This window comes from Hetaerina americana, unplaced genomic scaffold, assembly GCF_022747635.1.
Source record: "Hetaerina americana unplaced genomic scaffold, ioHetAmer1.1.p SCAF_11, whole genome shotgun sequence".
NCBI classification, from domain to species: Eukaryota; Metazoa; Arthropoda; class Insecta; order Odonata; family Calopterygidae; genus Hetaerina; species Hetaerina americana.
In genome coordinates this window covers 37,152,092-37,176,261 of record NW_027286181.1, presented here as the reverse complement: position 1 = coordinate 37,176,261, position 24,170 = coordinate 37,152,092, and the positions used below count along the sequence as shown (strand labels likewise).

General features: G+C 36.7%; 1 protein-coding gene across 1 annotated transcript in view; it reads right to left on the bottom strand.

Moving 5' to 3' along the window:
• Positions 1-24,170, bottom strand: part of LOC139701129 (probable tubulin polyglutamylase TTLL2) — a 66,080-nt gene that overhangs the window by 12,746 nt on the left and 29,164 nt on the right. The window contains exons 2-3 of the mRNA XM_071599705.1: positions 3,962-4,093; positions 1,596-1,699 (exon numbers count right to left, since the gene is read on the bottom strand). Coding sequence (XP_071455806.1) covers positions 1,596-1,699; positions 3,962-4,093 — 236 coding nt within the window. The remainder of the gene's footprint in view (positions 1-1,595; positions 1,700-3,961; positions 4,094-24,170) is intronic.

Here is a 24,170-nt window from a genome sequence, read left to right as displayed (position 1 = left end):
AGAGTTCAAGGAAAGGGTTCATCTTTCTCTTTATTGGGGTAGTGTAGTATTGCTGATTTTTGGTAAGGATATTGATAGCCATGGTATTAAAATGTACTGGTAGAATTTGGCTAAAGGTACAGAAGTTAAGGTTGTCTTTTAATTTTATTGGTGGAAAATTAAAGAGGAGCAGCATTCTGATTGTGTAGATAAATGACGAGTCTGAGTTTTATTGCCTGAAGATGTGAGGTATTCTGGAATGTAATTATAAAGAAAGGAATAAGGCTATTATTTCTACTGATTAATGTTTTATTAAATCTGTTTGTGAATGTGTAATCAAAGGAATCTCAAAAGTACTTGTACGCTCGCTAAGCTAAATTTATCACATCTTGCATATTTGTGATTTTCACTTTCTCAATGAATCTTATTTGTAAGCTTTCATCGTTTTCCAATTTAGATGCCATAATAATGTTTATAACAGGAATTTTAACTGACAAAAGTTTAGTAGTTTTAACCCAACTGTAATATTTGGGAATGCTTGTATTTTCTGATGATTTGCAGATTGTTATGCAAGTAAACTGTAGCTCCAGTGTTGGGGCAAATTGTACAAACAGAGACTTAAACTAGTACCGTGAAATCTAACATTAAAGGCTTTTAAGAAAAATAAATCATTTATAACTAATATCCTAGAAATGACTAACTGGAGAAAGGTAGATTATAAAAATTATGATAGGAGGTGAAAGAGGAGGAATAAAACACTACTTGGATACGATGGGAAAACTTAGGGAACGAGTGGTAAACATTTGATTCCATTATGCCACGTGAAGTTGGCATGATATTGCAGGTTGAAATGTCATACAAAAAATGTTCTAAACATTGAGTGTAGTTCTTTTCCAGTTATAATGAAATCATTATTTCAAGCTTTATTTAGTTAGTTCAAAAATTTTTACCCATGAAAATGATGCACTGCAGTCAAGACAGTAATATTCCATGTGGCACATTACAACATTTTTAGTTATCATTATGGAAACATTCAGCCAAATTAAACCTGCAGGGTATAAAGTATCATTCATGGATCTCGAAATAGATCTCTCCACAACTAAGGAACCAATGATGCCAAATACATAATCTGGGAAGCAGTTGTCAGGAACTTTGGGATTCTACGTGCGGGACTCTCAGAACATTTTCATGTTCTGAGAGTCACGTGTATTTGGTGGGATTACTGACTATTCCTAACATTGTTACACTATGAATAAACGGCTTGAAATTTCCTGCCATTATGTGATTAATATTCCCCAATGAAAGGAGTGGAAGGGCTATCTTCTATCTTTTAAATTGTCAATTAAGGATTGTTTATTATTACTTAGTAATTAATCAATTAAATTAGATTGTTGCTTGATGATTGATAATGAATATCATGCTACCCTTGAGGTTACATGTTGTGATAAGTGCTTTACTGTATGTAACTTAAATGAAAGGTACACAGCATAGGTTATGTTCAGCACATTGGCCATTAGACTTTTACTTATAAGTACATGGAATGATTCTTAATCACATCCTTTAAGGTCGGTCGGTCTTGAACTAAAAATTGAAACATATTTTCAACTTCTATTTACCTGAAGTCGTATATGGAGCCATAAACCTTCTTCATGCATCGCAAATATCTGGCAAGGCTGTCTTTTCTGCATATTGATGAACCCTTTGGCACATGATTTGTGAACTAGAAGTAAAAGTTGGCAGAAGAAATCATATGAATTACTAATGAAATAAATTTCAGTGGCCAAATACAGACAAAAATGAAGATCCTGTTATAATGTGAAGGGTTGTGAAACATGGCGGGTTAAACATGGAAATTACAGATATAAATATATATGTATGTATGTATGTATATATACATATATGTACCTGTGTATATATATATATATATATATATATATATATATATATATATATATATATATATATATATATATATATATATATATATATATACTATATATATTCTTTTTTTAGGTAATCTACCGGTTAAGGTAGGTTTTTGGATGGACACAACTACCTAACACACATTTCATTACTCCTAACAAAACACAAAATCCATCATCCTACTCTATATCAGGTCCCTCTTCATCTCTGAGTACTTTCTTCCTCCCTTCATCCCGTCCAACATCCCTATCCTGTTCCTTCCCTTTCCTCTTTTGCCCAATATTCTCCCCTCTATCACAGTCTTCAACATCCCACTACCGGTCAACACCCCCTTCATCCACTTTTCCTGCCTCCATAGGATTTCTCCCAACAAACCCCTCTCTTTGCCCGCCATACCAAGTACTTCCTCATTTGTTTTCTTCTCTGTTCATTTCACCTTCTTAATTCTTCTCCACACCCACATTTCAAAAGCCTCCAGTCTACGTCTATCCTTCTGCTTCAATGACCATGTTTCCGCACCGTACATAGTTATACTCCATATCAAAGTTTTTACAAGTCTTTTCTTAATATCCTTACTCAACGTCCCCGTCATCAACTCCCTCCTCCTCGTGAAAGCCTCTTTGCCTAGCGCAATTCTTCTCCTTACGTCCCTACTACTTTGTCCAAAACACTACCGAGATACGTAAACTGTTCTACCTGCTCTAGTTTTTGCCCTCCTATTTTAATGTTTTGTTTAGCCTTTTTCTTTCTAGAAAATCGCATAACCTTTGTTTTATTAATATTGATTCTCATCCCATACCTGTCGCACTGAATTTCGAATTCACTAAGCAATGCTTGCAGCCCCTTGGCTGACTGACAAACTAAGGCTTGGTCATCAGCAAACCTAACTGATTTTACGAATTCCCCGCCCACTTTCATTCCTACCTCCAGTTCTTACCTCTTTGATCATTTCCTCTGCATACAGGTTGAACAGCAACGGTGATAATGGGCAACCCTGCCTTACACCTCTTCCTAACACTGCCCATCCGGACTCCCCGTTTCCCACCCGCACCTGAGCAGTCTGAGACATGTACAGGTTGCGGATTAGCCTCCTTTCCCTCCAATCTATTCCTATTTTCTGCAATATACTCATTAGTTTTTCCCAATTCACTCTATCAAACGCTTTTTCGAAATCTACGAAACAGGCAAATACCTCCTGGTTGTGTTCTATATTCCTCTCGAATAATAATCTCATTACTGCAATGGCATCACGCGTACCTCTCCCCTTCCTAAACCCAAACTGATCATCCCCTAAGTAATCATTTGCACTACTCTCTATCCTTTTGTTTATGATTCTGAGAACAACTTTAGCTGCGTTGGATATCAAACTTATTGTCCTGTAGTCCTCACATGATGTAGCCTTTACCTTTTTCGGAATAGGAGCTAAAACGGATCTCGCAAAGTCTTCCGGCCAGATTCCGACCTTACGTTTCTTACGGTACACAGCTCGCGGGATTTCCTATTGCAGCGCACATTTTTACATTTCGCAGTGAGCTAAGTAGAAAAAACACAGTCTGCATACTACCACAGCAGGATATGCACTGAGTGCAGGGACGTTTAAACACCAAGATGGTGGCTCTAACCCACTACCACGCTAGGCCGAAACGTGTTACTTTCTGGTCATCCCTTGCAAAGGAAAACGGGAAGTTATCTATTACCTTTCCCTAAACTTTTGAGTACTCTCGCAATCGGGGTAAGAGTTATTAACCGTAAATAAACATCTATTTCAACGCCAAAATCTCGGGAGTAACTAATCCTACGTAATCACCTAAATAATTCTACGTAATTGACGAGTGGAGGGTAATGAAGTCGAAGATGTCATAGTGATGATTATAATCTTAAATGTGTTGCCATGCTATAAATTTAATTAGGTTATCGGTGAGTATAAATTTAATATTTTACAATAGAGTGTGAATTGAATAGATTTATCCAGTGAGGAAGGGTGTACACATGCGACGTGGGGTAAACAAAAATTTATGAAATTTGTTAACCGACGAGTACCTTTCGTGTCTTGCCTTACCTGCCATGGCTTGAGCTGTTTGTACTGAGACAGAGGGAAGCCGGAGGTCCTCCACCAAAGATTCCACTTGTCCCGAAAAGAACTACTCTCACTATGGTCTCTCCATCCCCGCTCCAAGCAAACCTGCCCGAGAAGAATAAGGGAAAAATCAGACAAGAGCGTTCAGTTCAGCTCCTACCAAACAAAACAGAAAATGAACACCTACCGGAACGAACCAGAGCAACCATCATATATTTTGAAAATTTCTATTCAGGTTAACTGGAGCTTTACAAATTTACTTTTATGTACTTCATGTAGAAAAAAACAAAGGAGTAAGTGAAATCCATGCTTTAAGACGAGAATAGAAAAAAGTCTTCCCACCCACGATGAGCGATGCTCCTCCTACTATAAATGATTCCGTATTGAATGTATATCTATTACTTTTATTGGGGAAAGTGTTCAACTAGAGAAACATTTTTGTTTTCAAATGAGATCGTCATCACTAACCCTTCTGAAATGAGAATTGAATACTACAAGTATATAAACATGTTACACTTCATTCATCCGTAAATCAATTCAGTCTTCAATTGAAAACTATTATTATTAATTTTAAAAGTAAAGTAAAAAAATATTAAATATCCTCATCGGGCTATTTGAAAAAATATTACTATAGAAACTTCTTTGTTCTCAGGTTGTCTACAGCAGTTACCGGTACAGAAATAGTTTGAGGATAAATGTATGGTTTTCATAATTATAATGAGTCTAAAAATCGTTTTACATTATGCTTATTTAATTAGCTGAAATCAGGATATTCAATGCTGGATGAAAACTTGGTGCTAAGTCGTGGATAAATCCTTACACCCGATCCAACTCTCCATTCGATATTTAATACTTCCGGACGCGCGAAATCTTTGTTTTTGATCTCGTCGATGACAGTACAAGCATTCACAAGCATTGAATTACAAGCACTTAGCGTTCGTTATGTCAGATTCCATTCATAGTTCTGACGAGGAAACGACTGTTTCATTAATGGGCAAAGTCATTGCCAAAATATTAGAAACCCGAAGATGATAAAGAGAAATTGGAACAAAGGGTTGAATTTTTTTGTTGAAATTAAGAAAAAAGGGAATTATTGCAAAATAAATTCGATTCTGATGTAACAATCATTATTCCATAGAAACGGGCATCTGTGATTGTTGCATCCAGTTTGATATCTGAATGGGATAGAAAATAAATATCGTCCTTATTTCTGTTTTCAGTACTGAATATTTAATTCAACTCATTTATTGAATGCGATTCCCATTTTTTACACGATAAGATTTTAAGTATCCTGATTTTAATGCTGAAATAAACCTCGTGTAAATCGATTTATTTTACAATAACAAAAGACTATATGGCACAATAGCAAAAATATGTGAGCTAGTTAGCATTTATAATAGAATTCAGTGATACTGTAACTTAAGTATTTCATTTCGCTTATTTTGTAAGTATTTTTTCTTAAAACTCGGCACCCACTTATCCGTTGAAATTCTCTGGACATCGGTAGGTACACTGCGAAAAAAAGTCAGAATTGGAAAATCCTTGGCGGCTATAGCGAAGTTAATTAGTGAGAGATATTTTCATTCCTGAAGCCTGACTGGGACGGGTTTAAACATTCCCCTCCGAAATCTGATTTGTTCGATTTTCTCAATTGAGTTTAATGGATTTTTCACATGCCCTCCTTGTATGGGTATTTTCCCGCTGGGAGTTTCTTTCAAGGATTAAAATCGAATATTGAATATATTTCCACAAAATAAATATTTTTTATTATTTATCGATCATTAGTGCATTTCCACATATTTTATCATCACTATCCTATTTATTATGTCAACTTTGCATATGATATGTACTACTCTTCATTAATATGAGCTAAAAATTGAAGCCACTTGTATTTATTTATTTTTTATTCGTTTATGCTTGCGTAAATATTTAATGTTCAACCTTTTGAATTTATAATTTCATTATATATAATTATTAAACTCTCAACCTCACCCCAAATAAAATACGATTATCTAGCCATCCATCCTTCTGAGGAGTGCGTTACATTCCGCCGGAGATGGGCTCGTCCTAGATGCAACGTAAACAAGTAGGGCTTCGCATTCCCGACATCTCGTGCGGTCTTGACGTTTTGCGTTCTCTGTCTGCCGCACCGCAGTTTCGCCGTTACTCATTCTTCGCGAGGCCCTCGCGTTGAGGGTGGAGGCGAGGGGCAGGATACGGGAGGGAGGGAGCCGGGGGTGATTTAATAAGCGAACGAACAACTATCATGAGTACATTCTTCCATCGGAGAATGGTGGAACGGTGGCATCTCTCGACGCGGAGTTTATGCACGTTTTGGCTCACGGAACGAAATAATTACTTCGTACTCTCGTCCAGTCATAAATAAGGCGCCCCACTCTCGCTGTTCTCATCCGTACGTCACCTCCCCCTTCTTCTTGATAAATGAACCCACCCACACATGTAGGTCTCAGTGAGAGTAGTAAAAACTTTTCTAAAGAGTTCATTTGCTAAAAGCCAGTTTCCTCTAATGAAGCAGCTATAACCGATGCTTCTTCTATTCTGTTGTCGGTTTACAGCCATTAATATTCTTAACCAAAAGCTGTGTGTTGAACACACCGTACTTGAAACACGCTATATTGTTTATTTAGAATTCTCTTTACTCTTGTTGCTATTTACGCCAATGGGATAAACTATTATCAAACAAATAAAGACTTTATTAATGGAAAAGCAGCTCGAATGCCATCAAGAAAGTCAAATTGTTGGGAGAAACTATGGATTGGAAACATTTATTTAATTTTTTTATTTTATGAGTAAGAATACCGAAACATTCTACGAAATCATATGTGAATTGGAGCCAACATGGCACGCAAATTACGGGTTGATTGTTCTTAAAAACCCCTAGAGTAGCAGACGTGAGATAATGTTGATAGCTGTAGCTCCAGGGACAATATTTTACAGTATAAAATTAGGTAAAATATTGGCTAATGCTTTAAAAAGGATCTCCTTGTACCAATCTTATCCTGTTATTGCATCATAAATGGGATTGGGGAGGTGAGTTGGATATGGGGCGGAGACCGCAGCAGTTAGTAAGATACCACATAAAAGTTCTTTTTAGGTTTACCCTCAAGTAAGAAAGGAAAACTCAATGGAAGCTATTGAAATATTAAAACTTTGTACGAAAATATTTAAAACTGTTAATCTTCATCATAATGTGCTTGTTTTGTTTGCGGCTGGTCTCTAAACTATCCGTCACATACAAGTCTTTTCATCTGTTAGTAGTTCCTGTAGCCGACACCGTCGGTCATCTGCGCCCGTAAATTAATTCTTGACCTTCCTCTCTAATTTTTTCCTTCTATATTTTTCTTCGCTTGCGTTCTTCACGAATTCATCACGCTGCAGGGTGTAGCCGATTAGTTTCCCTCTACTCATTACAAATTCTCTCCATAAGTTTCTCTCTTCACCTACTCTTCCGAAAACTTCTTAATTTGTTGCTCTTGGAACTCTTAAATTGCAAAAAATGAGGATTTGAATGCAATTGGAACGACTCAGAACTATGGCGGATTTATATCCTTGAGTCGGGGAAATATTTGGATGCTCGCGACGGGGAAGTCGCCGCTCACAAATCCACGCCACTGGAAAGCTCACGGTGGAATTTCCGCCCCTGCCTCGCGGGTTATGATTTCGAAGCATTTCCAGTGCGTGACGGTCTTGACGGTTCTACGCCATCAATCCTCATGCGCTTTGACATCGCGCACGAAGTCATGAGAATAATTATCCCAATTAACTCGACGCTGCCGCTTTGTGCCAATCCCCGGGTGACCCTTGACCCGGGAAAACTAAGAACCTTCGTCATTTTGTTTTTTATTTTCATGGTCGCGAGGGGAAAATCCTTTAGGGACGTGACGGTGACACAGCGCGTAACGACCCTTGAGTCGCGACAGTCATCCTCACCTTTACGGGGCGTGCCAAGTACAGGGTTACACCCTTCCCTTTGCATGAGAAGTCGAATGGTATTAGTTCAACGTTGCGTCGCTACCAATGACCACCTCTGAGGCATAGGTATCCTAGGTAAGTTTGGCCGTATTTACTTGCACATAGGTTTGAAAAATGAGTGCTATTATGTACTTTTTGATAACCCTATTGTGATCTGAGATATTTAATGGACCAAAAATATCGGCTTCGTATAATTTTACGTCGTTGCTGATTCGTGCTCCAGAATCATTAATACATTGTATAATATTTTTAAGCATGCAGAAGATCTTTTTTGCCAAAACATCCACTCTTTTTAAATAACCCCAGATGCCAACGGCGAGGTGTTTCGTTGTTGGGCGACTCTAATACTATTTTACCACCTCCTTTATACCTAATATTAGTGGGTGCTAAGGAAACCTCATGCAAAGTTCATCAAAGAAATTGTACTATATTTCTTTCTGATGTTGCAGATTCAATGAGATTTTAGTAACCTTTTCAGCTGTAAATTAGCGATATCTCTCTGGGGAAGGCTTTCCCTACTGGAATGGAAATTTGTAAAGACTTAGCAAAACAAAGTAGTTGTTAGTGTTTCAACCAGTGTTTAGCCATATTTTGAAGTTCCTTCATAAAATATTTGTGTATAAACTTTACGTTTGGTAACTAAAGACAGAATACTACTTCAAAAGAAATTAATTTCAGGCTATAGTCTGCGTGGACAGTCAACCGTTTAGGACCAATTCGGGAACGAAATTCTACAAGAACCAGATACAGATATTTATTTTAACATAATTACTATTTTAAGCGTTAGGGACCAAAAGAATTAGTCTGACGCTTATCGAAAGTTTCATAAATTCTAAAATATCAGAAACAATGTCTTTTTAAGCGAACTCTCCTGGGTGAAACATAATAGGGAATACGTCAACAAGCTGGAAAAAGTCAGTATTTATTAGGGAAGAATATTGGGGAATTGTAAGGAAAAAGTTAAATAAAAATGTTATCCTTCGCTAGTTATGCCTCATTTAGAACTTGCTGCTAGTTTATGGAATCCTCATGAAGTTAGATTGATTGCCGAATTAGATAGCGTGCAGCTCAGAGGAGCTTGATTTGTAAAAGTTTGTTATGACGAACTGAGTAGCGTATCAAAATATTAGAGGAACTAGGTTGGGAAATACTCTCGGAGCAGAGTTTAAATTACGGATTAAATCTCTTGCATGAATTCGAAGGATGTCCCTTTAGCGGCGATGTTGAAAATGTATTATTAGACCCATCGTATTTCGGTAGGAGAGATCATGCTAGTAAAATGAGAGAGAATAAGTGTAGAACGCATATATTTAAAATGTCGTTTTTCTCACGAGCGATCAAGGACCAGAATAATGTCCGACCAAGCCAGGTGGGGAAAGTATTTTGGGTCAAAAATATTATGATGGGTAATCACACCTTGCCAAACACTCTGACGGTGGCTTGGTGGATGTTAAATGAAATGAAAATGTACCCGTATGTAATATATAATGTAGTATATAGAGGTATCATTTCTTCTTGTGCAACATAATTGCACTTATTTAACATAACAAGAAGTACATATAATGTACGAGGGCTGTTAAATATAAAGTGTTCATAAATTTTTCTCGCATAATTTTATTGTTTGAACATTTAATTTTATATTATATTGTTGGCGTATTGATGAACCAATAAGTTTATCGGATTTTACTTCATTACTGCGTCAGCGACGCCCTCTGCAATTTTTCATGTTCAGTTGGTCTACACCTGTTTCTGATGATGAAAAACACTTTCCACGAAGGTGTTTATTCACAACAGGGAACAGGAAAAAGTCACGTGAGACTAGTTTATGGGCTATAGGGACGGAGAGTAACACACTTCACATTGAATTTTGCGAGATAATTGCGATTTGGCTATGTGCTTCACGGAACCCACCGCGCAGAAACACGTCTCATGTGCAATCGCGTTGTTACCTGCGTGTATGTGACACACAATTCAATTTTCACTGTGCGAGTATTTCATAAAGCTCTTAACGCGATTAGGGTGCCTCTCACAATGGCGGCAGTGGTGTTAATGTTGGAACAGTGACTGGAACTCACGGTTCACCGTCCTTTGAAGTTGTGTCTCCTCTTTAAATATTGAAATTCGTCTTATAGCTGTGTTATAGGAGAGAGATTCTTCATATGTCTTCAGTAGCATTTAATATATCTCAGCTCACAATTTGTTCAGACGGAAGGCAAATTTAATTTCAGCGTTACCTTTTATCACCATCGTTGCGGTAGGCAAACGTAATGTTTCGAATTTCAACGGCTGCTGCCGATGCAATATGGGAGTCAAATCAATTAAACTCGCACCCTACAGAAATCACACATTAGGCAAAAATTATTTTATAAAATTAAAATTTTTACAATAAATTATGCAAATAAAAGGTTATGTTCACTCTATATTGAAAAGTCCTTGTAAAAATTGTTAATAATATCTTAGAAGTTACCACTTATCAAATAACTATGGAAACTGTGCAGGTGCTTTATTTTAAATATGTATACATTTTATAATAAGAATATGGATATTTTTGTGCGGCGGTCCTATCAAAGAAAATATTAAGGACTTCATAACTACCCGCTGTCAACCCTTAGGTCGATTTGAAAGGAGAAGCCAAAACTCATATCTTACCAAACTCCAAGGCGCGTGAAATCACGCACTCTTGAGAAGAAGGAGGAACTGTTTATTTCCTCCCTCTATCAATAAATTCCCAGAAATATCTCATCAAATGTTCCCTCTGAATGGAGTTATACTAACATGATGAAAGAAAATCACTAAGGTCCCTTTCTGGAAAAGTGGCAATGGGAAGGGGATGGGTTTTGACCGCGAAGTTTTGGTTCTGTTTGCCGCAGTGCTACTTACAGAGATAGGGTAGATATGATGGTTCAGTATCAATCAAAACTTACCAGTTCAAGAAGGACTGTAGGTAGTTTCATCAGTTTAAGAATTATCTTGAAAAAGAGTGGTATTCGAAAAGTGCTACCTACGGAGTTCAGAATCCGGACTCAGAAATGATCGATTTACCGAAACGGATTCATTTGACCGACATTGGAAATGGGCTGCAGTTACAGTGGTTGTTTTTCAGAGCAAAATTATGATAATTACGGAGCTGATTTTTCGAAAAGTTGAAAACAGTCATGTGTGACACGATACTTTTACCCGATTTATAGTCGAAATAATTTTTCGTAAAGCATGCGATAAGACACTACAGTATTTATTAGTGGCTATTAAGGGGAGTAATCGACTGCTGAGGTGATGGATAGTTGGGTAATTTAGTGGTACGTTGGAATTTCAGGGAACGAAGGAAGGGTCGAGAGAAATCAGCTGTCACCATTATTGGATTCTCGACGAAAGTTGCCAGTGGGCCCACAATTTAGTATTCTCTCTCGTGGGTGGTATCATTCAGTCCGTGCTCTCCACATGACACAGAAGATGAATTGAGGTCATAGGTTGTCTACTATATAGTGTTAGGTCTTGCATGACCCTTGAAAATGATTACACTTTCACACGAGCTCCTAAATGCTTCCTTCTAAGTCATTCTAGGCGTTATTTACTTATTCTGTATCTGCGCCGTACCCTGTAATCCGCCAAAGAGGATTGTGGCAGAGGATGTTAGGCCATCAGCTTTCCGTTACTGAATGGATGAGTATCGAGGTTAGTGATTCGCACCTAAGTTCATCGGCCGTAATTTTCCCTCATTTAACTTTGTTTTTGTTGGATCGTGAATTGTACGTGGAAAGAATGTCCCTGAATCTATTCGTGCTACAGTTTATGCCCCTTTTCTTATCTGACTGGTATAATCTGCCGAAGTATGTCGGGTCTAAAGGGTTTGTTCGACGATATAAGTTAAATCAAGCGTCCTGCACCTTTTTAATAGCCTTAGTCTCGCCTACTCCCCTCGTGCTTCGAGGAATCTAATCCTAGTTCCTCTATTATATTCTCCACTTCTTAATATTTTCTATCCCCATTCATGCAGTCCAGAATTTATTTTCCCTATAGTTATCTTTCCAGCGTGCACAACATTTTCTCTATTGTCAAGACCTTCAGCATTCCACTACGTATAGTCCATGTAGAATACGCTGACCCTCACTGGCAATGTTCAGACCTCACAGGTGATCTTTATGACTCTGATTATTGATGATAACGGTACATTTTACACTGTATGTAATTTTGTACATAGGTATAACTTATCTATTGAATCAGAATGTAAGCAACTTGTTTGTTCCTGAAGAAATCGAATAGGAAGTCAAGATTATCGGGGCTGTAATTTCTATGGCTTGCCACGAAATGGGGTTCGCGAAACAAAATTGAAAGAGTCAAACTATCATATTACAGGGTCCAATTAAAACTATTAATAAAGATGACTGCAGATCAATTCGTATACTTCTGAGCTGGCATTACGGCCAAATTCTAAAGACTTTTTATGTATGAAAAGAATTTTAGGTGTGCAACTTTTCTACAATAATGCTACTTTTTTCTCTGGTTGTAGTGATATTATAGAGCTTACAATGAAAAAATGAGAACTGGATATTGATCATCAACTGCATTTAAACGCTTCGGAAGAGATTGTTTGAATCGTTTGCTCTTTGTTTATTCTCTTTGTCTCAATCTCAGTTGCGGTCCTCGAAAGATTCAACAGTTGGACGTTACCCTGTAATTCCGAAGATCGAAATGCCTTTATCTTCAAAATATTCTTATAGCATTTTTCTTTAAGAGTTGCCATAGTGGATTGCATATTTTTTCTAGTTTGGGCGCGTTACTTTGCATATTTTTTTGTGAGATTTGTTGTCTATTATAACTCTTTGACCCAAATATTTTTGTATTTGAAATGTAGTTTTCCCTATTACCGTAAGGCTCCAATAAATTCAACTAGACACAATCGCAGGTACTAATTAACACGTTTTGGTTTGTTCGGAATGCTCTGGTAGTTTCATAAGTTTACTTAATGTAACTAGAAATGACTTTATCAAGTTTTTAGTGTCTACTTTACGTATTTTCTATATTTATTCTTTCCGATTGCTCCTAATAAAATCACAAAATTTCTTGAAGTTATCTTCATTGGATAAATATATCTTTCATTTTGGGTTTCAGTTATTTGTCTGTAAGTTCGCAGCTTAGCGATAGTTAGTTCAGAATCACTAATTTATTTATTTGGTGTGTAAATATTTCTAGGGTTTTGGTGCTCATTTCTACAATATTAATTTCCATGGTTAGCATTTTCTCTAGATGGTGCAATAAGTAGCTGGTGACCATGTTGAGCCTGATCGTAAGATGTATTTTTTTAACAACTTCAATCAGTTGATGGGCGTTAAAATTAGCTGTCCACATTTATAAGGCTATTGATATTATACTGGAGGTTTTTTTATATAGCTAGAATTCAATAGCAAATCACGGCTGTGAGTTAAAATAGGTAAAACTGCAGAAGTAAATAGCTGATACACTTATGAATTATTCAGTTATTCAAATTATTCAAATAGTGATAAGATATAACATTCAAACTTCATTTAATTTAAAAATTTTAATCATTACGGCATAAAAAATAGGGCAATTCCTTTGTGCTCACCGAATCTTCAGGGAAATGGAACGAAAAAATGGCTTTTGAAAACTAACTATTACACAAGAGAAATAGCTTTTGTTTTGTATCAAATTTGCATACATTTGCTTTCATATCATCTAATCCTAAAATAAGAAAGTGACGGTCTGGATTGGATAGAATGGGAAAAACTCCGAAAATTGATTTATCAACTACCTGATCTTTTGAAGCATTAAGAAGAATTACTATTATTATAAATTTAGCAACTACAAGGGAAACAGGGGAGTATTAGTGGAGTGTCAAATCTGAGTACCCACCAGACCGTGTTGGTTTGTCATTTTAGAACTTGTATAACAAGTTATCAGCAATTAAGGTGTGCATTAGCTTGTAACCAGCTCGCTTCTTTCCTGCACGGCACAGGGAATTAGTTTAATTTATTTTTAGCATTTGATTACCTCGAAAAAATTAAACATAATTAAGGAAACAGTATTGTAAGCAGACTTAAGGAAAAGTAAGCAGAGTTTTTTTATCCAAATGTAATTCTCCTTAAAGGAGCTAAACAGGCCCTGCGTTTTGTGCCCGGTATATTTTATCCGCCCAGTCCTAGATACATATACAAATCTGAGTACCCACCAGACCGTGTTGGTTTGTCATTTTAGAACTTGTATAACAAGTTATCAGCAATTAAGGTGTGCATTAGCTTGTAACCAGCTCGCTTCTTTCCTGCACGGCACAGGGAATTAGTTTAATTTATTTTTAGCATTTGATTACCTCGAAAAAATTAAACATAATTAAGGAAACAGTATTGTAAGCAGACTTAAGGAAAAGTAAGCAGAGTTTTTTTATCCAAATGTAATTCTCCTTAAAGGAGCTAAACAGGCCCTGCGTTTTGTGCCCGGTATATTTTATCCGCCCAGTCCTAGATACATATTTTTTCAAAAGAACTTCATTACCGCTTGGCTACTCCCTTTCATAGCTTAGCTTGCTTTGTCGAACGTTGTGGTATGTATTTCGTCGTGGTGAACTTATTGACGAGAATTTTAAGCTTCCTTTTGACGCAGGAACGGAGCGCCGTTACCATAAACAACCAAGGTTGCGCTCGATTCTGTGGCCCATTCGATCCATGAGGAGCGGGTACACCTGTTGTATTCTCCTCCTGGTTCGTGCTCTGGGGGCGTTACAATCTCGGGTCGGGAAAGACGCCACTAGTTATTGTACGAACCTTGTTCGATCCTCTTCCACAGAGAAACGGCCGATCACTTTGATTTCAGTAACACTCATCTTTTCCGGATGTCTCAGGGGCATCCATGTAACATATTTGCGATCAGTTGATAACAGATAATGGAGGTAGAAGACGATACCACAAGAGTCGATTATTTTTCGGTGAATAGGTTTCTGTACGATAAAAAAATTCGATTCGATTATAAGAAATAAATAGTTCCGAAATTTATTCTCCTTCCCGAATACAAGATTTGACCAAAAGGAGAGGGGGTATGTATTTATATGGGAGAGAATATGTATTTATTCTGCTCTGAGTATCAACTATCGACCAATTACGCATAAATAATGTTTAGGTAAAAGATCTTACAATTTCCCCTAAGATTCATACGAATAACCCAGTTTTTTAAGGTTATGGGGCAAGGAATTTAGTAGTTTAGAGGCTGTAATTAGAAAGGGTTTTTGATATAGATTTTTCCTAGATATTAGATAATGCAAAGAAAGCGGGACGGTACGGGATGCCTTACCACTGACCTTTTAAAAATGTAAAACATTTCAAGAAGATAGTTTGGAATACCCTTGAAAATTAGTGTAAAAAGAAAAGCACCTAAAAGGCATTTTTTAGCGTTGCAAATGTTTAGATAGCCTAATCAAAGCAAGTTCAGAGACATTAAGTAGAAAAATGGTATTATGAATGACCTTTTAAAGCGAGAGTAAAAAGATTTTATGAAGCGAGTGGTAGAGAGGAGTGTTTCACCTTTAATTTTCGATGCTTACGCAAGGAACAACATGCTTCTATTTAAAATACGTACATACACACATGTTATTGTGTAGTTAAACATTTAAACCAATCAAACCCACGATTGCGACCGAATCGAGGAAGGACTAGATTAAAATTCATTTTACAGAGTATGATTATGATTTATTTTTTACGTTTTAGTACAGCATTAATGGCAAAAAAACTCACAAATGCGATAATACGGAAATAAAAGTCATTGAAAGCCATCATTTGAGCGGTCTTGAAAAGTATTATCTTTGGCTTGTTATTTTTTTGTGTTTTATTCATATAGCTCGTGGCATAGAATCTCAAGGCACTTCTTAAGGAAAAGCTCAAGGCACTTGACAGAAATAAAGATTTAGCAATGAAAATAGCTGGTTTGATAACAACAAACATAATAAAGAATATGATTCATAATGAATAAGAAATACTTAGTTTTTCCACACAAACTTTATTTTAAAAATAAAAGGTAAAAATAAAGTTTGTGTGGAAAAACTAAGTATTTCTTATTCATTATGAATCGTTTCCACAAAGTGACGGCGGATACTATACAGAATATGATTCATCTTAAGGCAGCCGCTACCGTCAATTGTGTAGCAATTTCTCAACTTTTCTTAATGTAAGTATTTATTACGTTTTAAAACTATTTATTTCCCATCAAGAGAGGACCACTTGCATGTTAAGCTTCCAATCAAGCATTTGAAACAAAAACTTAGCTAGGTACAATTCTCTCGTAGTAGTAGTAGTATTTAGGGGAGGCGACCGACACCTGAGGTCATTTGCGTCATAGGGGATGGACAGGAAAAGATGAAGGGTGGAGAGAAACCCAGCGTTGGCATTAGCCTACTCTTAACGAAAGGCACCAAGGCTTAACGTTCCATCCGACGGACGGACAACTCACTTAAAGTGACCTCCACAAAGCACCTCGAATAGGGATCGAGATACCTCTGAAAAATATTCAAAAATATTCACCCGGGCCCTCTGGGTGGGAAGCCGGTACGATAGCCACCGCCCATCTCGATCTCGACAATCACCTCTTTGCTTGTTCCTACGTTAAGGGGTGTAAAGCGAAAGCGCACGTACAGGGGTTTTTAATTAAGCAAACGGTTGAGTTCTTCAAATACGACTGAATTAGATCCATCCAGATTCATTTCAACAGCGTTCGTGGAACCTCCCGAATTCGATTGGTCACCGTTTAAGGTCCCATACATAGCAGGGTCTTGGAGAAGGAAGTAGTGTATAAGATGTCTTTCGCCGTAAGTACGTTAAGTAGGGTGTATGCTGTTCTGTGTGCATTATTTAAACAACCCTATTTGATCGAACAATATGGTTTTTCTCGCAGCATATGCGATCGTCTCAGGTTTAAGAATGATTCGTTGATCCCAGTACCTCTTATTCAAGAATTATCCAAGCATAAACTCTCCTATTCTAAAATATATCTTCAACGAAGGGATATTTTAAATTATTGATTTTAATGGCATGGAGATTTCCCCTTCTTTACGACCATTTTTGTGATGAGTCGATTGATGAGTATGATTGGACTGCTCGCCCAATGATTTTGTGCAATGCAATTATGCGATGTGTCATTGTTGTTTGTCTCCAGGGTGATTCACTCATGTGGGGCTTATAAATATCAGGTTTAAATAGCAAGGATGAGAACATTCATTATTCCTTGTTGCCCGACATGTCCATGGTTCGCGCATGACTGACAGGAATTCATTAAAACTGATATGCATTTTGTAGTTTTTATTTATGTTTCTCATGCTATTTTTTCTTTAACGGCATCCTCAAATTCGTACTTCCATTGATTTATTTACTACAGAAGTAGAAAATCTTCAAATTAAATTAAAAGATTAACTTTTTGAATTTATTTACTTTGAGTTATTGAATAAATTTTGCCATTGCAAATGCTTAAAATGCATGTATCAGAGCAACTTACCTGATTTCTGGCATATTTTCGAATTTATGATAATATCAAATAGAAAAAACCGTCTCTCTCTCTTTTTTAACACATTATGAAATCTTCCTCATGCCGGTGTACAATGGGTGACGTTCACCAATTTTTGTTACGCAAGAATGACGCATACCTTTTATTACGATTTAATCAAATGTGTGCTCAGTGCTACGCTTGGTAAATGTTCTCTAGCCGTTCTCCGAGTAAAGAGATGCATTCATTTGAGCCGAAACACGTTAATAATTCTTTCCAATTATTTAATAGTTCATCAAGGTAAGTAATGTGAATTTCTATCCATTTCATCACCTTGTTTTGTAGAATGAGGGTTTAGGAAACGATACCTTAATCCTCAAAAGAATCGCTTTTAAAAACCATGTGGCAAACTTGAACGAGCATAATTGGCATGGATATATGGGAAAATTATTAAGTTTAAGGAAAGTTGGCCTGAAAAATTAACAAATGTAGGCAATAATAGAAATACATTTCTCAAGAGATAATTTGGACGATTAAAAATAGGAAGTCAAAAGAAAAGAACATAACATATTTAAATCAATCCTGCAAACTTTCTTAATATTTTTAATATTGCAATCAACCGCCGCATTTATTTGATGTCTTATTATCATTTTCTTATCTTGAAATATTTCCTACCTTTCTTCACTTTCCCGACTGCTTGAGAACTGATGATCTGGCTGGTACTGCAGACGAATGGGAAGCTTTTTTGTGAGAGATTCTCTTTGTAAACGCTACCAATAACCATTTCACCGTCATATTGGATATTCGTGTATTATTTTCGCTTTAAAAAATTGGCCATTCACGCATTTAGCCTAACTCTTTCTAGTAACGTGTGGTATATGGACATGATGATTTATTTGGAAGGTTTTTATAAAAATAATTCTGTTGTAATGTTCATGTTCTTCCTACTTCACAATTTTGTACATTATCAGGTAGTTCTAATTACTTTTTTGTGAATTAGCTTTGTTTGCAATTTGTTTGCTGATAACAGGGGGTATTTTATGAAGAAAACTCTCCATTCTGTTGGCATAATCGTTTCATGTTTTTGACATGGTATTCATGACATTACTCCTACAGCTTATCCTTTATCCCTCCATAATGCTGTCATCGAATAAATACACTTATTAGTTATTTTTTCTATGAACATGACCCAAAAGATCTATTAATTCCCTCTCACATGTATAATCCTAGTTTTAATCATAAGCAATAACTAAATCTGTGAAACTATTATTGAACATTATGCTAATATTATCATTATTCACGTTTATTATGTACAAACATTGTCTTCAGTGCAACGATTTCAGAGTGTAGAAATCTTACGCTTTGACCGGAATTCGAATCCGGATCCCTCGATATCCCGCCGTGTGTTTTATCCAGTTAAGCCACCGAGGCGTCTTGTTACACTCCAAAATTTTGGGGGCTTTATAGAAACAAGATGTTATAAACTGGCTAAAGCACTCGGCCGGTCATCCAGGGATTCGGGTTCGAATCTCGGGCTAGGTGAATGATTTTTGCACTCTGAAATTGTTGCATTGTAATGGACACTTAGCGGATCCCGGTCTCTCCCGCAGTTTCTTGGAATCGTATTCAATTTTTGAAACTTTAAAGGTTATTTTAACTTTTATTTATCTCCTATTATATTCTATTATAAGCTTCTTTCACAAAGCGGAGAGCATTTAAGTAAACAGTCAGTAGTCAGTCTGTGTGGAAGGACGTTGTGAAATCTAAGCTTCATCCATCAAGTACTGGGCAATGTCAAAATTTACTTCGTCTTCACGAAACTTGTTATTACTCCTACGCGTTAATTTACGAACTCACAATGAAAATTTAATCATTCGCGTGTAGGACTTAATGCATTGAATTGGTGACATTTTCAATCGAAGTGACAACCAGCATACCTTGGAACCCAAAATCAAAAGTTAGTTTATTATGCCTTGAACAGCAGTCTTATGCATAATATTAAACTTTGTCCATTGCCCACTACAAAATACAGAGAGACGGTTATTTATTTTGACAATTTTATGGGCATAAGAATGTAATGTACATACATAACCGACGGGGACTCAAAAATTGACTTTTAGCTTTGAGAAACGGACCCTTGTTCTAAAGAAATTTCCGTGTGCGACTATGCTGAAGTAAATATGAATGGTGACTTTAAGTGCTTGGTTTCACCTTGAGATTTCTGGAGTCAATGTCATAGAAAGGACTTCCGTAATCTTTTATTAATGTGTGTTCCGATGCATTTGGGTCAATGTCACCACGGAGACTCCCGTTGTCTCTGCATGTTGTGATTGATGCATAAAAAAATAGAACTAGATATCTCGAAATTCTAGGGAACTTGCCATTTGACATGCATCGGATGGCCTTCGGTATAGGGCTTTGAGATATTACTGAAGTATGATGAAATGCAACGAAAATTCATGAAATTAAACTTCCTCCTTTGGTTTCCTTTCCTTATATTCGAAAATTTCCGTATTACCTATGATAGCGAATTTTATCTACAGTAATTCTGGCATGTTGAGGCTTATTTATTAATTACATTCGGCAACTTGTCTCATGAAGAGAATGTACATACAGTTCTCCGATTAGAGTCCGGATACGTGCGAAAGTATTATTTACTTTTCTATGTTCAGCTAAATTAATTTTAAAATATACCACACGGACTAATTATCTTCTCCATCTATTCCCATATAATCTTCGCTCGCTGGTTAACTTCCTTGCTATTTTACTACTTCCATTCTCTATTAAACCCATATCTCGAAAATCTCCAAACAGCGTTCAACTTCTGTCTTCGAGTTAAAGAGTTTTGGTTCGGGTTATGGAGATATTTGCTCGAAAAAAACGACCCGATACCAAAAATACAAGAAGAGCTAAAGGAGGACAGTGTTGCATTGCATTGAAATTCAACTGCCAGCGGAACTACAGGTATGTCGATCATTCCGCAAACAATTGAAATTCAACACGAACAATTTATTTCAGTTCTTCTTATGTATTTGGAATGGTGTTTTTTATTGGCGTAAATGACGACCATACCCGAACCTAAATTCTTTAATTCGAAGAGAGAAGTTCAGTGCTTCTATCTCAACTCAGTACTATTTTTTCAAAGATAACTTTTTAGCTTCTCGCTAGCATATTGTTTCTGGAAATCAGTGAATAGCAATTGGGGCAAACATGCATTTCCACATTGAATTCGACACCAACATCTTATTTTCGCTGAGATAGGCTGACTCAAAATTAGCCCCTGTGCCTCATTCAAAAGTGTAAACATGTATAGGAAGTAGGATACAGGACAAGGTATTTATTTAAATTCCAAGACTTTCTTTCACCTGGAAGAAAGTAAGCATCAACAATAATGAGAAATAACCCAGGACTTACGGCAGAAAAGGGAGCAGCATAATCCAATTTGGCGATGAAATTTTTAAAGTTTAACAAACAAAATGCGATTAATTTAAAATCAGCACTAAAGCTTTTTATGGACAACTATTAATATCATAGAGATCCCTTCAGTGTGATCTGTGACTAAGTACACAATTCAAATTATAGATCTGGTCTAGGATTTTCTCTTAGCTAGCGGTTTATCTTTGTTTCCCATCAACGAGGGGAGGGCAACTACTCATTGGTTACGAATGTTTAAGATGTGCTCTATCATTAAGCGTTGCACCTTGACCTACATTTCTAGCTCAATCTTCCTCTCCTAAAAGTATTTCATATTTGAAAATCAACGACATCGCCAACACTTCGCTGCTCTTTTCTGCAGGCGGTGCATCGCTACGGCGGAGACCTCGTAGCTATGCATGGTCCGAAAGATATATTTCCTCCAGTCACGAATTCAAGAAGTACTGGAAATAAGAAGGGGCTGGAAAGGAAAATATTTATCCATTTTTCTTAAGGTTAAGAACTTTGCGCCCTACATCATTCACTTTAATTCCGTATATTACAGATTTGATAATTTGCTTTCATCCTGGGGAAACCTCGCGAGTTAAATTCAATCCTGCCTTAACCTTTTTCTTAGGCACCTTATGTAAAGAAATCATTTGTCATCGTGTTAACGGTGATCAGTAAACAATGAGGCTCTCTGCATGCTACTTGGGGAGGAATTCTTCTGAGGTGAGTTATGTATACCGTTTTGGGTCATAAAGAAGGGAAAAAGGCTCACTGAGTCGTGCATTTAATCATTTCAACGGCGTCGTTTGGCTTTAAAGATTTTATTCTCTGTTTTATTTATTTAAGTGATGGAAGTCCGTACATTTCAGGGTCATCAGAGCATTTAGGAGCTTTAGCGCCTAAGCTTAATACAAATTAGAGGTTTTTTGATAAAACCGTGCACGTAAAGCTTACCTCATGACAATATTTTTAGACTTTTCGTTCGGTTTTGAAGCACCTAAAGGAAGATATTTCCGATTCTATTTTGGAAGTCGTTATTGAATTCAGAATTTCTTTCTGTCAAAATAGCAATCGATTATCTAGCAAAGTATACTAGGTGTGCTCGATAAACAACGGGAAAAGAGTTTTTTGGAAAGAATTTTATTAATTTGTCTTTACCATACCTTTCGAAGTAGTCCCCATTAGATATTATACCATTTATGCCAGTGCTTATTCCAATCCTCCAAACAATTCTGGACTCAATCTTTGGTGTAGCTTTTGGCTCTCTCGGCGATGCATTTTTAATCACACAAAGGCTCCAAAACGTTCTCTTTATATTTGGCAACAGAAAAAAGTCGAACGGGGCTATGTCTGGCAAATATGGAGGCTGGAACATAGTTACAGTGCTGTGTTTGGCTAAAAACTCACGATGACCCTAGCAGTGAAGTGTCGACTGATGTATTACCTCGTGGTGCAAAAGCCATGCACTGTTTCGCCACAAATAAGGCCGTTCTTTTCGCATAGCTTCTCGAATAAGTCAACAAACTTGTAGTAGTATTCTCACGAGCAAGTGATTGTATGACCTTGGGGCAATAACTCATGGCGCACTATGCACTATGCGAAATTTCAAAATGTCCGTTACTTTTTTAACACTCCTCAACAAGAAAAAAGAAACTCTCACTTATTCCAAATTTTCGGTGGCGATACCATCCGTGAGACGTTTACACAAGGATTATATATATATATATATATATATATATATATATATATATATATATATATATATATATATATATATATATGTATAACGATTGTACGGAAAAACTCACACCTCACACGAGCGCCACAATAATGGGCTGGCACAATATAGCATAGCAACATTTAAAAGGACAATCACACGGTAAATTGTTCGAGCTTTCGGCCCTCTCAGAGGCCTTCTTCAAGTCTTTAAGAAGGTCTCGAACAATTTACCGTGTGAATGTCCTTTTAAATGTTGCTATACTATTTGTGTTATATTGTGCCAGCCCATTATATATATATATATACAGGATATGAATGGTGAAGAAGGCTTTTTGCTTCTGGCTGTCTCCATACCGAATGGCTATCAATAAAATGGTTATAGAGGTTAAACTACATTAAATTTTGGTGCAACTATGCAGCAAATATTTGATAGTAAAATCAGTGCAATTTCCCAATGCATTAGGATTTCATTAAAAGTTTTATTTATTTATATTATAGACTTTTTAAATGTGGCTCTCAGCAAACCGACTGTCCCTAATCGTTATGAGTCTCCGTTTGTATATTTGTGTTACCATAAGTCCTTATTTCACTTCTCACGAATGGGTGTTAGCGAATTTGATCAGCAGCTTCTTTTAAGTTATCAGGACTCATCTGCAATAGGAATGAACTCTACACACTCATTTTTTGGACTCAGTTTGTACTCCAAAGGTTATTTTTAGCGTTTATGCTTATAAGGTGATGAATTGGTATCTATTTTTCTAATGATGAGATATTTTGAAGAAAACGAGCTTTAGATGACAAAATCACGAGAATTGCTTTAATGCAATATATTTCCAATGCCATATAGCTCAAAAGAAGTGTCCGAATGACTAATGAAGTTCACTGTCATAGGAGTGTTGAGTAGGTGATGACTAAAGAATACAATGCCAAAACACAGGAAAAAAAGAGACAGCAGAAAGATCCATGGGAGAAAATGGCCAAGAGGTAGTCACAATTATAGTCATAGAAATTTTATTTTTTCAATTTTAAGATTTCATTTATAATATCTTGATTTAAAATTCACCAGAATAAAATTTGAAATCGTGGAGCTCGACCAGTTACAGCGATTATCTTCATCGTCTGATCACATTAAGTTTTTAAAAATACCAAACGCAAGTTTTTCCATGGAAGTCTTATAAGTATCGACCTCATCCTTGAGTTCTATCCACGATAATAGTGATAAGGGAAATTAAAGAAAATATGAAGAGATTCCTGGAGAACAGACCAGCATGGAGAGCTGGTACAAACCCGTCCTTGTATCTTTTATCAATGATAACGATGGGCAAAGGTCCCACGCAGTGAGTGTTTCATGGCGTCACCAGCCGTCCAAGTATGCGGCACCCGCGAACTATTTTCAGCAAGTTCCAGTATCACATCGGTGGGATCTCGCAAACCCTAAGACTAAGAATGGAAATGTGATTATTGCTAAACTTAAATCTCCCTTAAATAACCCAGCAAAACGCCTTACAGTAGAAGTCACCGGGTGATAGAATTACAACGATATCCCTCAGACCCTAATGGTATATTTTTAAGGTCTGATTAG